At 33.7% G+C, this 16103-nt stretch overlaps 1 protein-coding gene across 1 annotated transcript; it reads right to left on the reverse strand.

Moving 5' to 3' along the window:
* Positions 1-1166: 1166 nt before the first annotated feature.
* LOC138327440 (uncharacterized) lies at positions 1167-15330 on the reverse strand. Its single transcript, XM_069273524.1, has 6 exons — positions 15288-15330; positions 10154-10292; positions 9395-9570; positions 3477-3572; positions 2565-2687; positions 1167-1755 (listed from the first exon to the last, which is right to left on the reverse strand). The coding sequence occupies exons 2-6, from the start codon at positions 10157-10159 to the stop codon at positions 1479-1481; spliced, it is 678 nt and encodes a 225-aa protein (XP_069129625.1). The 5' UTR covers positions 10160-10292; positions 15288-15330; the 3' UTR covers positions 1167-1478.
* Positions 15331-16103: the final 773 nt, after the last annotated feature.

Genomic DNA, 16103 nt, shown 5'->3' on the forward strand with positions numbered 1-16103 from the left:
TAGAAATGATACTTAGATAAATGATGATTTTTTCAACAACAATATTTGAATATATAACTTTATAACCTGTTAATATAAAATCATCATATTTCCTATGTTACAATTATTTCATTTGGTTAGATCTTTGAGGCTATGTTTTTTATGAATTGTACGTAAAAGTATTATAACGTCATATATACAAAACGTTTTCGCAGGATATTTTAAAAAACGGCACAATTATTTGCCAAACTAAACTATTGGATAAGATATCAATGTAACTCATCTCAATTTGAATTATTGTAAAAGTAAGTAAAATCACGGAAATTTATGCCTAATTAGTACCTGATTGAGTTATCTAAATTCAATTATAAGCATTCCTCTCAATATCGTTGGGGGTTTTAGACAAACAATGAAAGTACAATCTTCATAGAAGCTCTCTTCTATGGAAAAGAATATTCGCCCGGTTGTTTTTTTATCTATGACTTCAGAAACCAAAAGATATTTTGTGAATAACGTTTATTAATAAGTATCTCTGAGAAGTAAAACGTCAAACTTTTCCATGACTTACTAATCATCTTCCACACGATCACAAATCGAGATGAGTCACAAATATAGGCGTAAAATAATCTCAAAATATCGGTGAAGGCTTTTGCGTTATAACAAAAAAGGGAATTTATGAGATCATAATTCTCCTATAACTCACGTTGGTGTAGTTATATCTAGAACATGTTTCATGACGCCGTTCTAACTGACGCAATGACGTAATGACGCAATGCGAATTTTTGGTGCGTGCATGCGTCTACCGGAATGAAAAACCCAAATTGTTCTATGTTTTTTGCAACACTATTTTCAGTTATGATCTTAAATGCTGATTATTTGAAAGTGGAACATATTGATTAACACAATAAAATTTTGTCTGAATAGGATTTACTATGTAATTTGCAAGTAATAAAATGGGCCATAGAAGTTGTCATTTAATGCGTTCTATGTAATTAACAGGCATACCCCTCTTTTTTCAAATGAATTATAATTTATACGTTAGCTGGAAAAAATATGTATTACGAAACGTCATATGTTGATATTTTTTTATTTTATTTTTTTTTTATTTTGGTAACAATCGTATTAAATTTGATAGCCGGACATACCTTCTACTTGTTTGAAGCGAAAAAAGGACGACAAATCTGATAGAATCGCCGTAGTGTTTATTCAACGCTTTATATCTTCAGAAATCAAGACAATCTAGGCGGTTTACCAACACTTCAGAAAAATGATTATAATCAGGAATTCTTGATATGTTTTATAGTAGTGGCTAACATATGTCGCCACCTACAAAATATCGCTTTCTAAATAATATAGAACATCAGACCTCGAATGTTTCTGTGACCTAAATTGACTAATAAAAGCTTGCCGGAGCTATTTTTCAGACTTTTTAAAAATTACATTATCTGTATATTCCAATCTATATCATGCGTGAAAGTTTTGTTATGGGCACAATGTAGTTAAAGGCCATTACATAGGCCACAGGAACAGGTGGACGGCGTCTCTATAAACTTGAACGCGAAGTAGCCAGACTCCGGAGGAGGGACATCGCGCTTATCTGGCGCTCCATTTTTGTGATCCTCGATGAGAGCTTCGACGTCACAAAGGTCCGGATCATCATTGATTATATCAATGGAGCTAAACATATCATTATACAGGAAGTTACAGTACACAAGGAGCCTTTGTCGCACTATCCCAGATTCCATACACCTCGAGGCATTGTTACAGCATTGCTCCCTGAGAAAACATAAATCTGAGATCATACATGATGATATTTATATTCATATTACCAAAATGATATTTAAAATAATGTAAATTATATATTCTATAATTTCTATACTCACCAATCAAGAAGATCATTCGATATGTTATTCTCCATATAAATTTATCAAGATTATGATATTTTCAATACGTACGATGTACAGATCTTAAGTTTACGAAGTATAATAATATAAGTTTAAATAAATAACGTCTACAGTGAGGAATGCATACACATGGTCAAACAAAGAAGGCTCTTGTCTTCAATTTCATTTTACATCATATTTTGTACATTGATATTAGTAGTTATAAGTGACTTCATTATGTTTTCATCTAAGCGTACATAAAACATAGTAACAATTATTATCACGGTGTGTAAATTCTGCGGACCTTTATAAAGAATCACACATGCTTTAAATGATTTGTTTTATATTCTAATTCCTCAAAACATATGATTTATATAGATTATTGACGAAAGGAAACATATAAAATTGTTTGTTGAGTTGTACAATCGACATTTTATTCAGTGACGATTTCCTGGCGTCACAGGTTGACGTTTGACGCGAAAACACATTCCTCAACAGTCAATCACGATTGTCGTCATGTCAGACTGTCGAACGTCGTTTTCACCGCTTTGAACTTTCACAGTTTGATTTAAGAGATTTGTCAGATATTGTCATCGATTATCATGTTCAAATCGATAAGAGAAGGTGAGAATTGATACTAATTTTATGCACCGTGGCGTCGTCGTTCATTTCAGATGTTATCGCAGGTTGTCCTCTACTTACTGTTCACAGGTTACGTGTTCGATATGCTGAATGAGCGGTTCAACAACCAGACAGAGAACCTTCCCCTGAAGTTTGTAATATCCGTATATCAACTTCGTGTCATGTTGGCAAACAGGCATTCCCCTAAAATGTTAAATGAGATAGATATATATACATATATGTATTCCAATGGCCTAGTGTTGTTCTTACCGAAGCTCACACGCAAGTGAGTAAATAATTTCATTGAAATAACTTACAACCAAAAATATGTAAAACTGATTTCTATATTGTAGACACACAACAAAATATCAAGATGTACACAGGATAATTATGATGGGAATGGACTCTTAGATTACCTTCGATGCTCGTTCGATTACATCCTCATGTACAAAAATCAGCCATCCTATTAATGAAACACATGTTCTTTAAGGATGTATTCTTCTGAAGTTTCAGTCCCGTTGAAGTCTCGTTTAGATAAAGATCAAAATAGTTCTGAGATTTATCAATATCTGTAGCAAGTTGCCAGTTGCATTTTTTCCAAAAGTTTCATTTCTATTTTTAGTAGATTTTTTTATACAGGGATTTTGAAAATTGGCACATTTGGCGACCATTTTGAAATCGTGTCTTTTTCGCTTTGAGTAGAGCCACAGTTTTACCATTTTTACTTAAATTGCTTTTACTTAAATCATCACTGCGCCGGCATGTTTAGCTGTAGCGAGAGAGAAAAAAATAATACAATTTTTTTTTGACTTCTCAGAGGAATACATCCTTAATTTACATCATGTACATATAATGAATCTAATACGAATGTATACTATAATTCTTACTTAAAACTATATTGTATGAGAAGAAATAGCCCTAGAGTGCTAATCTTACACGCTATGCGGCGTTAATTAACATACGAACAAGTACTTAGTGTTACTGATTACTTACGCAGGTAAATGTCGGTCGATCTTCTCCACTTTTGACAGCCGTTCTATATAGTCGTTCGCGCTCGGGTGATTCGATAGGCTTTCGGTCATATGTGTCCTAGAATCAAAATGAAAAGGAAACTTAATCGTACGACAAATGTGTATATTTCCTACAACCAGTGTGTATGTTGTGATTCATTGTTCCATTTGGAAAATACCTTAGCTGTTCAATATTCCTAAGCTGTTAAATATGCAATCGCTGACATGACATACATACATGGCATAAATATCGTACAACACACATGTGTAATAAAACTATTATGACGTCGTTGATAATGACGTCAATCAATGACGTCATAATTAAAATAGATTTCTACTCTCTTGTCAGTTGTATTGAAACGGACTATAAGTTTTGCATTTATTTTTATACATGTAAATACTAATTATGTGATAAACATAATTTCATGCTCATGACTAGGTATTCAGAAATCTATCAAACTTGTTAAATAATTTGATCTTCAACAGTATGATACTTGTGAAATGAAACGGGATTCAAACCCAGGACCTTTAAACATCAACCGATTTGTTGTATGTGTCTTGACACCGGTTATCGATCTTGTTTCGTTATATATAGAACAACTAGAGGGAGGAAGAACGGAATTCCGAATATTTATGTTTTGTTTATATATATATATATGTTGAATAAAACATTCATAGTCATGAAATGTGTATCAACTGAATTGTGTTTTCGAATCTCCTATTTCATTCTGTCAAAGAAATATTGTGATGTAGTAGCAAACAGAAAATCACATGGTATAATCTCTCTGAACTAATATATGTAATTATGCTTGATACATCTAGCTTTCTCTATCTTGCATATTCGATACATACCTAACCTAGCTATAAATATGAGGTTATGTAATGTCTACATACAGGTAAATACAGGGGTTTGTATGAATAGTAGGTTACTCAACATCTAGACACAGGTAATTATAGGGGTTTGTATAAATAGTGGGTTACACAACATCTTGATACAGGTAATTACAGGGGTTTGTATAAATAGTAGGTTACACAACATCTGGGTACAGGTAATTACAGGGGTTTGTATAAATAGTAGGTTACACAACATCTAGATACAGGTAATTACAGGGTTTTGTATAAATAGTAGGTTACAAAACATCTAGGTACAGGTAATTATAATTGTTTGTATAAATAGTAGGTTACACAACATCTAGATACAGGTAATTACAGGGGTTTGTATAAATAGTAGGTTACACAACATCTAGGTACAGGTAATTACAATTGTTTGTATAAATAGTAGGTTACACAACATCTAGGTACAGGTAATTACAGGGGTTTGTATAAATAGTAGGTTACACAACATCTAGATACAGGTAATTACAGGGGTTTGTATAAATAGTAGGTTACACAACATCTAGGTACAGGTAATTATAGGGGTTTGTATAAATAGTAGGTTACACAACATCTAGATACAGGTAATTACAGGTGTTTGTATAAATAGTAGGTTACACAACATCTAGATACAGGTAATTACAGGTGTTTGTATAAATAGTAGATTACACAACATTTAGATACGGGTAATTATAGGGGTTTGTATAAATAGTAGGTTACACAACATCAGGATACAGGTAATTACAGGTGTTTGTATAAATAGTAGGTTACACAACATCAGGTACAGGTAATAACAGGTGATTGTATAAATAGTAGGTTACACAACATCAGGATACAGGTAATTACAGAGGTGTGTATAAATACTTTGTAACACAACATCTTGATACAGGTAATTATATGTGTTTGTATCAATAGTAGGTTACACAACATCTAGGTACAAGTAATTATAGGGGTTTGTATAAGTAGTAGGTTACACAACATCTAGGTACAGGTAATTGCATGTGTTTGTATAAGTAGTAGGTTACACAACATCTAGATTCAAGTAATTATAGGGGTTTGTATCAATAGTAGGTTACACAACATCTAGGTACAGGTAATTACATGTGTTTGTATCAATAGTAGGTTACACAACATCAAGGTACAGGTAATTACAGGTGTTTGTATAAATAGTAGGTTACACAACATCTAGGTACAGGTAATTACAGGTGTTTGTATAAATAGTAGGTTACACAACATCAGGATACAGGTAATTACAGGGGTTTGTATAAATACTTGGTAACACAACATCTAGATAAGGTAATTATAAGACTTGTATAAATGGTAGGTTACACAAAATCTAGATTCAGATAATTACAGGGGTTTGTATAAATAGTGGGTTACACAACATCTAGATACAGGTAATTACAGGGGTTTGTATAAATAGTAGGTTACACAACATCTAGGTACGGGTAATTACAGGGGTTTGTATAAATAGTAGGTTACACAACATCTTGATACAGGTAATTACAGGTGTTTGTATAAATAGTAGTTAGGTTACACAACATCTAGATACAAGTAATTATAGGGGTTTGTATAAATAGTAGGTTACACAACATCTAGATACAGGTAATTACCGGGGTTTGTATCATTAGTATGTTATGCAACATCTAAATAGAGGTAATTACAGGGGTTTGTATAAATTGTTGGTTACACAAAGTCAAGATACGGGTAATTATACAGGTTTGTATAATAGTAGGTTACACAACATCTAGGTACGGGTAATTACAATTTTTTGTATAAATAGTAGGTTACACAACATCTAGGTACAGGTAATTACAGGTGTTTGTATAAATAGTAGGTTACACAACATCTAGGTACAGGTAATTACAGGGGTTTGTATAAATAGTAGGTTACACAACATCAAGATACAGGTAATTACAGGGGTTTGTATAAATAGTAGGTTACACAACATCTAGATACAGGTAATTACAGGGGTTTGTATAAATAGTAGGTTACACAACATCTAGATACAGGTAATTACAGGGGTTTGTATAAATAGAAAGTTACACAACATCTAGGTACAGGTAATTATAGAGGTTTGTATAAATAGTAGGTTACACATGATCTAGATACAAGTAATTATAGGGGTTTGTATAAATAATGGGTTACACAACATCAAGATACGGGAAATTATAAGGCTTGTATAAGTAGTAGATTACACAACATCTAGATACAGGTAATTACAGGGGTTTGTATAAATAGTAGGTTACACAACATCTAGGTACAGGTAATTACAGGGTTTTGTATAAATAGTAGGTTACACAACATCTAGGTACAGGTAATTACAGGTGTTTGTATAAATAGTAGGTTACACAACATCTTGATACAGGTAACTACAGGGGTTTGTATCAATAGTAGGTTACACAACATCTAGATACAAGTAATTATAGGGGTTTGTATAAATAATAGGTTACACAACATCTAGATACAGGTAATTACAGGGGTTTGTATAAATAGTAGGTTACACAACATCTAGGTACAGGTAATTACAGGGGTTTGTATAAATAGTAAGTTACACAACATCTTGATACAGGTAATTACTGGGGTTTGTATAAATAGTAGTTAGGTTACACAACATCTAGATTCAAGTAATTATAGGGGTTTTTATAAAAAGTAGATTACACAATATCTAGGTACAGGTAATTACAATTGTTTGTATAAATAGTAGGTTACACAACATCTAGGTACAGGTAATTACAGGGGTTTGTATAAATAGTGGGTTACGCAGCATCAAGATACGGGTAATTATAAGGCTTGTATAAATAGTAGGTTACACAACATCTTGATACAGGTAATTACAGAGGTTTGTATAAACAGTATTTAGGTTACACAACAACTAGATACAGGTAATTATAGAGGTTTGTATATATAGTTGGTAACACAACATCTTGGTACAGTTAATTACAGGGGTTTGTATAAATAGTAGGTTACACAACATCAAGATACGGGAAATTATTAGGCTTGTATATATAGTAGGTTACACAACATCTACATACAGGTAATTACAGGGGTTTGTATAAATAGTAAGGCTACAAAACATCTAGGTACAAGTAATTACAGGGGTCTGTATAAATAATAGGTTACACAACATCAAGATACAGGTAATTACAGGGGTTTGTATAAAAAGTAGTCAGGTTACACAACATCTAGGTACAGGTAATTATAGAGGTTTGTATAAATAGTAGGTTACACAACATGTAGATACAGGTAATTACAGGGGTTTGTATCAATAGAAGGTTACACAACATCTAGATATAGGTAATTACAGGGGTTTATATAAATAGTAGGTTACATAACATCTAGGTACAGGTAATTACAGGGGTTTGTATAAATAGTAGTTAGGTTACACAACATATAGATACAAGTAATTATAGGGGTTTGTATAAATAGTTGGTTTGTATCAATAGTATGTTACACAACATCTAGATACAGGTAATTACAGAGGTTTGTATAAATAGAAAGTTACACAACATCTAGGTACAGGTAATTATAGTGGTGTGTATAAATAGTGGGTTACACAACATCAAGATACGGGTAATTATAAGGCTTGTATAAATAGTAGGTTACACAACATCTAGATACAGGTAATTACAGGGGTTTGTATAAATAGTAGGTTACACAACATCTAGGTACGGGTAATTACAGGGGTTTGTATAAATAGTAGGTTACACAACATTTAGGTACAGGTAATTACATGTGTTTGTATAAATAGTAGGTTACACAACATCTAGATACAGGTAATTACAGAGGTTTGTATAAATAGTAGGTTACACAACATCTAGATACAGGTAATTATAGAGGTTTGTATAAATAGTAGGTTACATATCATCTAGGTACAAGTAAATATAGAGGTTTGTATAAATAGTACATCGTAGGTTACACAACATGGAGATACGGGTAATTATAGGGGTTTGTATAAAAAGTAGGTTATACAACATCTAGGCAGAGGTAATTACAATTGTTTGTATCAATAGTAGGTTACATATTGTCTAGGTACGGGTAATTACAGGGGTTTGTATAAATAGTAGGTTACACAACATTTAGGTACAGGTAATTACATGTGTTTGTATAAATAGTAATTTACACAAAATCTAGGTACGGGTAATTACAGGAGTTTGTATAAAAAGTAGTTAGGTTACACAACATCTAGATACAGTTTATTACAATTGTTTGTATAAATAGTAGGTTTCACAACATCTAGATACAGGTAATTATAGAGGTTTGTATAAAAGGTAGGTGACATATCATCTAGGTACAAGTAAATATAGAGGTTTGTATAAATAGTACATCGTAGGTTACACAACATGGAGATACGGGTAATTACAGGGATTTGTATAAATAGTAGGTTACACAACATGTAGGCACAGGTAATTAAAGGGGTTTGTATAAAAAGTAGTTAGGTTACACAACATCTAGATACAGTTTATTGCAATTGTTTGTATAAATAGTAGGTTTCACAACATCTAGATACAGGAAATTATAGAGGTTTGTATAAAAGGTAGGTTACATGTCATCTAGGTACAAGTAATGATAGAGGTTTGTATAAATAGTACACCGTAGGTTACACAACATGTAGATACGGGTAATTACAGGGATTTGTATAAATAGTAGGTTACACAACATCAAGTTACAGGTAATTACAGGGGTTTGTATAAATAGTAGGTTACACAACATTTAGGCAGAGGTAATTACAATTGTTTGTATAAATAGTATGTTACACATCGTCTAGATACAGGTAATTACAGGGATTTGTATAAATAGTAGGTTACACAACATTTATGTACAGGTAATTACATGTGTTTGTATAAATAATAATTTACACAAAATCTAGGTACGGGTAATTACAGGTGTTTGTATAAATAGTAGGTTACACAACATCAAGATACAGGTAATTATAGAGGTTTGTATAAATAGTAGGCTATACAACATGTAGATACAGGTAATTACAGAACGTTTTATTTTAACTTCAAATGATATTTTTACACTTACCACAGACTGAAATAAAACGCAGTCCTCGGGGCTTCGAATATGTAATCCTTTTTCTTTTGTTTCGATTTGTCTACGTATATGGTACCGCAGTCTTCAGTTTCTTCTTGTTGGCTAACTAACGCAGTGACACCAACGAATCCAACAATGGTAACGGCGATAGAAAACCCTGCGACAATCTTTAGTTTGCGGAATGAAACAATAAATAAAAATATTACATTGCTAAAACGGAACCCACAAGTGTTATTTACCTACATATAGTAGGTTATATACCTACTATAGGGATGTTTCAGTGTATACCACAGTTAGACTGATCTAGATATTTTGATATGTTATTTCCCGATGTGAATAAATAAACCATTCGTAATGATAGACGAAACAAATATACTCCGCGAATGACTTCAATGAAACACGAAATTAAGAATAGATTCAGCAACAAATCACATAAATTGACGAAATAGCTTACAATTTCTACAAACTGTTAACGGTAAATATATGATAGTGTATAGTTTTTACAAATAAATGTAATCGTGGCTAAATTCGTTTTATTATAATTTACCAAATGTGAGTCATTAAAGAAAGTAAATTGGGAAACTGTTATTTAACATATATAGTTATAAGAAAGTATATGATATAAAAAATAACTATCAAACATTAATTATCGAAGTCTATTAAAAATTAAAAAAATAAATAAACAGCATAAAATATCTTATTTCAAGCAGGTGAAATATATTGTTATAATAAGAGGTAATTTTTCCTGACCTTCATTTTGTCAACTGACAACACACGATCCGTCAACGAATTGGTCCCCTTGTCACTATTTGTGAAGTAGAGTATTGGAAATCTCTTGTGCACACAGCGCTCCTTACGTAGATAGACCAGATTTCCGAGTACGATTAAACTGTTGAAATAGGTCTGATATTTTACATGTTGCCTGTGGCAAGTTCTCAACCATCTCTGGGTTCGTTTAATGTTTATTTCTTAATTATCTTACTGAAATATATGGGTTTCTTATAAAGATGTTGTTTAAATAGCATATTATGCCTGAAGAGATAAGTTTATGAGAAAAGAACATTTCTAAGATAAATTTACATACGATTGAAATAAATACGATGCCATAAATAAACATACGAGAGTGATATTTTAGAATGATTATAGATACATTTTATTTTTAAGTGGAGAATGTTTAGAGGGCTGTATTAGATAAGCAGCTGTTCGTCGTTTTTCGTAAATATTCAAATAGACAATAAGAGTCATTTTTCTTGATTATATCTAATTAGAGGCAGCTTCATTTATCACGGGGCTGAGAATGATCACAGTATAAACTCCTTCTGGACAGGGATGGGACAAACTTGTTACATATATAAGGTGTAAAGCATCGGCTCATCCTTCTTTATACAAATATGTCAGGATCTTCCGCTTCTAATATTAATGAAATATATTTTTATTCTGAACGCTTCTCGATTTTACATATCGTGGATGCATTATGCAAATTACAATATCAGTAAAATCTAGACTGGATTGCCTGTCGTAGTTTTTCTACTCTCCACTAGACTTCGCTCCGAAAATAGTATTTTTGAGTGCAGCCTTGCGGAGAGAATTGGTACTAAGGCAGGTAACCAGTCTACAGTAAAATCGAGAAGAGTTCCGGAAAAGTAGTAAACATGGCGGTGATGATTTAAGTAAGTGAGTTACAAAAAATGTACACGATGTTTAAGTGGGGTTTCTGCAAAGTACGTGACATAACCACTCCATAGGAGATTGTTGCTGAACTAATGCGTATATTTTGTGATTTTGACTTGGTTATATACCCAGTTTTGGTATATTTCTCTGTTCATCAGTCCGGTACCATATCTTGGTCAATCATGGATTAAAAATATATCTTGCGTTTTCTCTACCGTAGAGTTCATACCCTTGATACTATTTGTCAAAGAAGTAATATCAACAGGATTTTCCAGATTACACGGGATCCCATCAAATGTAGGTATGTAGGATATGAATTACTTCAAATGCTAAATCTGGGACAAAGCAGTAATTCTTACCGTGTGGACAAAAAAGTCAATGTACGAGGCGATCAACCCCTTTATCAAGACACACAAAACGAACACAATTTCATAACAGGATACGAACAGTAATATGGGACAATGAGAATAGATAAATAAACCCTTCGGCAAATGGAAGCCGTAGGCCGGATCTACCAACATGTAGCCATGGTGTTCACCTATGTATGTATAGACGTATCCACATAACTTGTTTTTAGTTATCGCCCTTTGTAAAGCGATAGTGGCGCCCGGAGTAAAGCAACTTCCGGTTTACATGGACAGAGCATTGTATGGTAGTAAACGGCAGCCGATCTTTCGCGTAAAACACGTTAATTACGAAACGTTAGAGGTATATGTGAGTTACGTTTGGATATTGAACTGTTGCTTAAACCACATGAAAGAATATTGTTAACTGTCAAGTTAAATTTAGTGCAAAAACTACCGACTCAAAGTCGCCGGTAACGTGATAATGGCAGTATAATGATATCGCCGTAATACAATTTACGCGTACATTTTGTAGATAGTACTTTACATATACACCCTGGTCTACTGTTGACTGTAATTTGACAGGTACAAATGTAACGTCTACATATCTTATTTGTTTGTAAACGTTTTTAATTTAATATTCTAGCACTTAAAAGTTGCCGTTTTAAGCGAAATAGATCAATTTATTTTTAATATGTAAATACTGTGTCTTCATAATACACATGTACATTTATGTAGATCTATATGTATCTGCTTCGACCACGGCACATGTACGTGTAGGAGATTGACGTGTCGCATACCAACACTATCTTCATAGAATTCTATTTATTTACATCAAAACACTATGCTTGTGTTAATTATTATTGACAGAACGTCAAACTTATGTCAGTTAATGTATTTTGACTGAATAAAGTAATACTATGTTAACAACATCTTGTTATCTATATATAGTTATGTACTTGTATGAATGTACATATTTCTACTATCATAACCTGTACATAACATAGGTAACATACAGTGTAGGTTCTTCCCCGTTTAGGTCAATTTTGGCAATAGCTTCTTTCCTGATGTCATGCGAATTTGGAACACACTTTATCCTGATATAAGTTTAGCACCATTGCTAGGTATATTTAAAGCTAAAATGAATAATGAAAATCCTGCTGGACGACATATTTCTCCTATATTCTTAAATTGTAATTCTAGAAAATTAAAATAATATACTTTGTCAATAGCAACAATGCAGTGATCTTTTTTTTAATATGGACTTGCCCACTTCTGGTGACATAGATTTACATGAAGATAGTAACGGATATGATTTATCTTTTCCAAAGTCACACAGTATACATGTATTTCTGCAACTACCTGATAAATGTTTAGGATGATATCTCTATTGTCTCTGTTGAACTACATGTATATCTAACCATTTGTACAATTTATGTCCTCTTGTTATCTAATGTTATAAAAAAATAATTCATGTATAAATATTTTTATACTACCGGAATGAAAAGAGAATCAATACAATGTACTTGTAGTGACGATTAAAAATGCATATTTGGCTGTGTCTTAAGCTAGGTCACAGTGATTTGAGAGCTCCTGTTTCGTGCGCATATTATATATGTATAAGCGAACTGATTCTCAACAACTGCCTTCTCCTCTTGCTTATGATGTCCATGTGGCTTGATACAAACCGTGTCAAAACATTTCAAAGATGGACGTTCCTTTGAACCTCTGTCAAAATAGTAAGCTTGTTTAGCCTTATTACGCACTAGCTGATCTCGTACGTTATGTGGAACTTGATGCTCCAATAGCTGGAATAACTGGGAGGCTGTAGGTAGCTGTGTTTTTGTTTTCCAGCTGAACAATCGTTTTCATTATACGTTTTGCCGCATGGACTGCCTTCTCCACTTTTCCATTTGACTGAGGATAAATCTGGGAGCTGGTGAGGTGCTCAATACCATATATCTCTGCGAACATGCTGAATTCAGCTGATCCAAATTGTTGTCCATTATCAGTCATGACAGAATCTGGTATGCCATGTCTTGCCAGGGGAGGTTTTAACATTCCAATGACTTCTTTCGCAGTTTTATCATGAAGACGGTCAACCTCAAAATAGTTGGAAAAGTAGTCAACAGTGATAAGAAAATCGTTGATGAGGCATAGAAATATTTATTCCTACCTTTTGCCATGGCCTGTTTGAGATTTCGTGACTAATCAATGGTTCCTTTTGCTGAGAAGCTCCGTGAGAATTATAAATATCACATTTGTTTACAAACTGTTCAATATCATTGTACATTCCTGGCCAGTACAATCATTCGCGTATCCGACGAATACATCCCTGGATACCGATATGTGAATGCGAGGTTTCAATGAATCCATTCTCTCAGATTCAGGAACGACAACTCTATCGCCCTTGTAGATAAGCCCATTTTGAATAATTAATTCATCTCGAAACGTGAAGTATGTATGCTAGTACTTCGGTATTTGGTCTCGCTGATCTGGCCATCCTCTCCAATTCACTGTCTTGAGGTAATGTGATAAAGCAGTAAATTATCCTCACGTAAATCACTCATTACAAATATTGGCTACACCTGTAAAATGGCGGGAAATGGTTAAAGCATGTTTTCACGTCATCAGGGAAAAAAGTTCATTTTCTTGCCCGTTTGCGTATTTTTTTCATAATTAAATGAATGTTTATGAATGTCAATCTTCTTACCACTCATTGAACCGCATCTGGCACCATGTTACGTGGGTTAATGGCTTATATAGCCCATACAATGCAGCAACAACCATGTACATCGAACAGCCATGTTTATTCACTATGTTATTTAACACACGCAGCTCCGTTACACACAAGTAATCGAACCTAACTGATAGATACATTACACGTTGTAAACACTAGTCGCTATGATTTGTTTTTAGATTCACCTACATATACAGTATATGTATGATATTTCGTTTCTTGTGGTATATTTCTATCATCAGATTGAATTTAATAAGATCTAAACCCTCTGTTGTTTGATTTTTTTGACACACTCGCCTTAACCAACTCTGACACTGTGTCGCCATGTTTACAGCTAGCAAATTAAAGTTGGTCACGTGCTTACACTCGTTGATTGATGTAAACAGAGGAAAATGCACTATAATAAGTAGTCCAAGAGTAATTTTTCAATGGCAAATATCACCACTTCTTAGGTCATAATTCCCCACCCCAGCCTATTACCTCTACAATAGGACATGCTACCCCCGTGGTATTGATCATTTAATGGACATAGTATTACCATGTTGTGTGTAGCACTTTAAAGAGATAATTTAGTCTCAAGAGTTCATTTAAATTTGCTTATCTATCGGAAAGAACCAGTTCTAATGGTAATTATATTAGTTGGTTTTACTGTGATATGCCAGAAAAGCCCGCTGTAGTGTATCTGAAATGTTCAAACTGGCTTGCTGTCCGCCATTACACATTGTAGTCGGACGTGTTGGCCCTTGGCCCTTGCCAGTGTATACTACTCCAATTGCTCTTACACTAGTGTGTTTATATTTTACACTTGCTAGGCTTGATCACTATACGTAAGTACTAGCCGATTTTGTTTACCATAACTGCATGGTAACATTGAACTTTGAACTTGCGTATGAAAATGTTCAATGTACCGTAAAGGGACTACTTTTTTTAAAAGAAACACATGGCTTTGTTTACATTTTGACACACCATTACGTGTATATTGTTGTTTGTCATAGAATTTTGGGAAAATGTAAACAATACATATATGTTTTATATTTATATATGTTACAATCATTTTAAAAGTTAACAATTGTATAAAGAAACGGGAAAAAATATCCGAAAAATGATGGATGTCAAATGTAAACATTACCTCTGTGTCTGTGTCCTACGATCGAGTCTTTGGGGTTGATGGACGTGAGACCCTCTGACAGAGCTAGGTCAGTTATAAACATATTCTCTTGTCTTTGTTCTTTGAGAATTTAATCATGTGTAGGTTCCTATCATAAAACATGCACCGCTAGTAGGCTAATCCACGTGTTGACAGTTACGCGTCACCACAAATACATTGTAGGCCTATCCATCGAACACAAGTGAAGTTGTTCCATCTATCGATGGTGATGGATCTAAGCGTAGATTAAATAATCACATGGCTCCGAAGGATGTAATATCGTCAAGTCAGACGACAATCTCCAACAAATTTAGCTACTTGAAAAGCGGTGTTTTGACAACTTCAGCAAACTCTAGTGTGTAAGCGTGCGTCAGCTTCGCCTCGCTGCACAATAACGGTCACCGAGTTCACACATGTGGCCGAGTTTGGTTTGGTTTGTTTAGTTTTACGTCCTATTAACAGCCAGGGGCATGTAAGGACGTGCCAGGTTTGTTGGTGGAGGAAAGCCGGAGTACCCGGAGAAAAACCACCGGTCAGCGGTCAGTACCTGGCAACTGTCCCACATGGGATTCGAACCCGCATCGCAGAGGTGGAGGGCTTGTGGTAATATGTCGGTAATATCTTAACCACTCGGTCGAGTACAAATACTTTATGATATTACGCTATATATTAACTTTTAGCAAAATTGAATACCTATTTAAAGTTCTGATCTGATTAAATAAAATTATCTCTGAAAGGTGGTGTTCAAGCTAATGTCAAAAAACAATAGAAACTGCCCACAGTCCAATTTTCTAGATA

Source organism: Argopecten irradians, chromosome 7 (assembly GCF_041381155.1).
Source record: "Argopecten irradians isolate NY chromosome 7, Ai_NY, whole genome shotgun sequence".
Lineage (NCBI taxonomy): Eukaryota > Metazoa > Mollusca > Bivalvia > Pectinida > Pectinidae > Argopecten > Argopecten irradians.

Bases quoted from the DNA above. Each gene is read 5' to 3' on its own strand.
- LOC138327440 (XM_069273524.1), bottom strand. The intron at 2,688-3,476 runs GTAAGTAATCAG...TTAACATTTTAG, and splicing joins ATCGACCGACATTTACCTGC to GGGAATGCCTGTTTGCCAAC. The intron at 1,756-2,564 runs GTAAGTAGAGGA...ATGTTTTCTCAG, and splicing joins GAACACGTAACCTGTGAACA to GGAGCAATGCTGTAACAATG.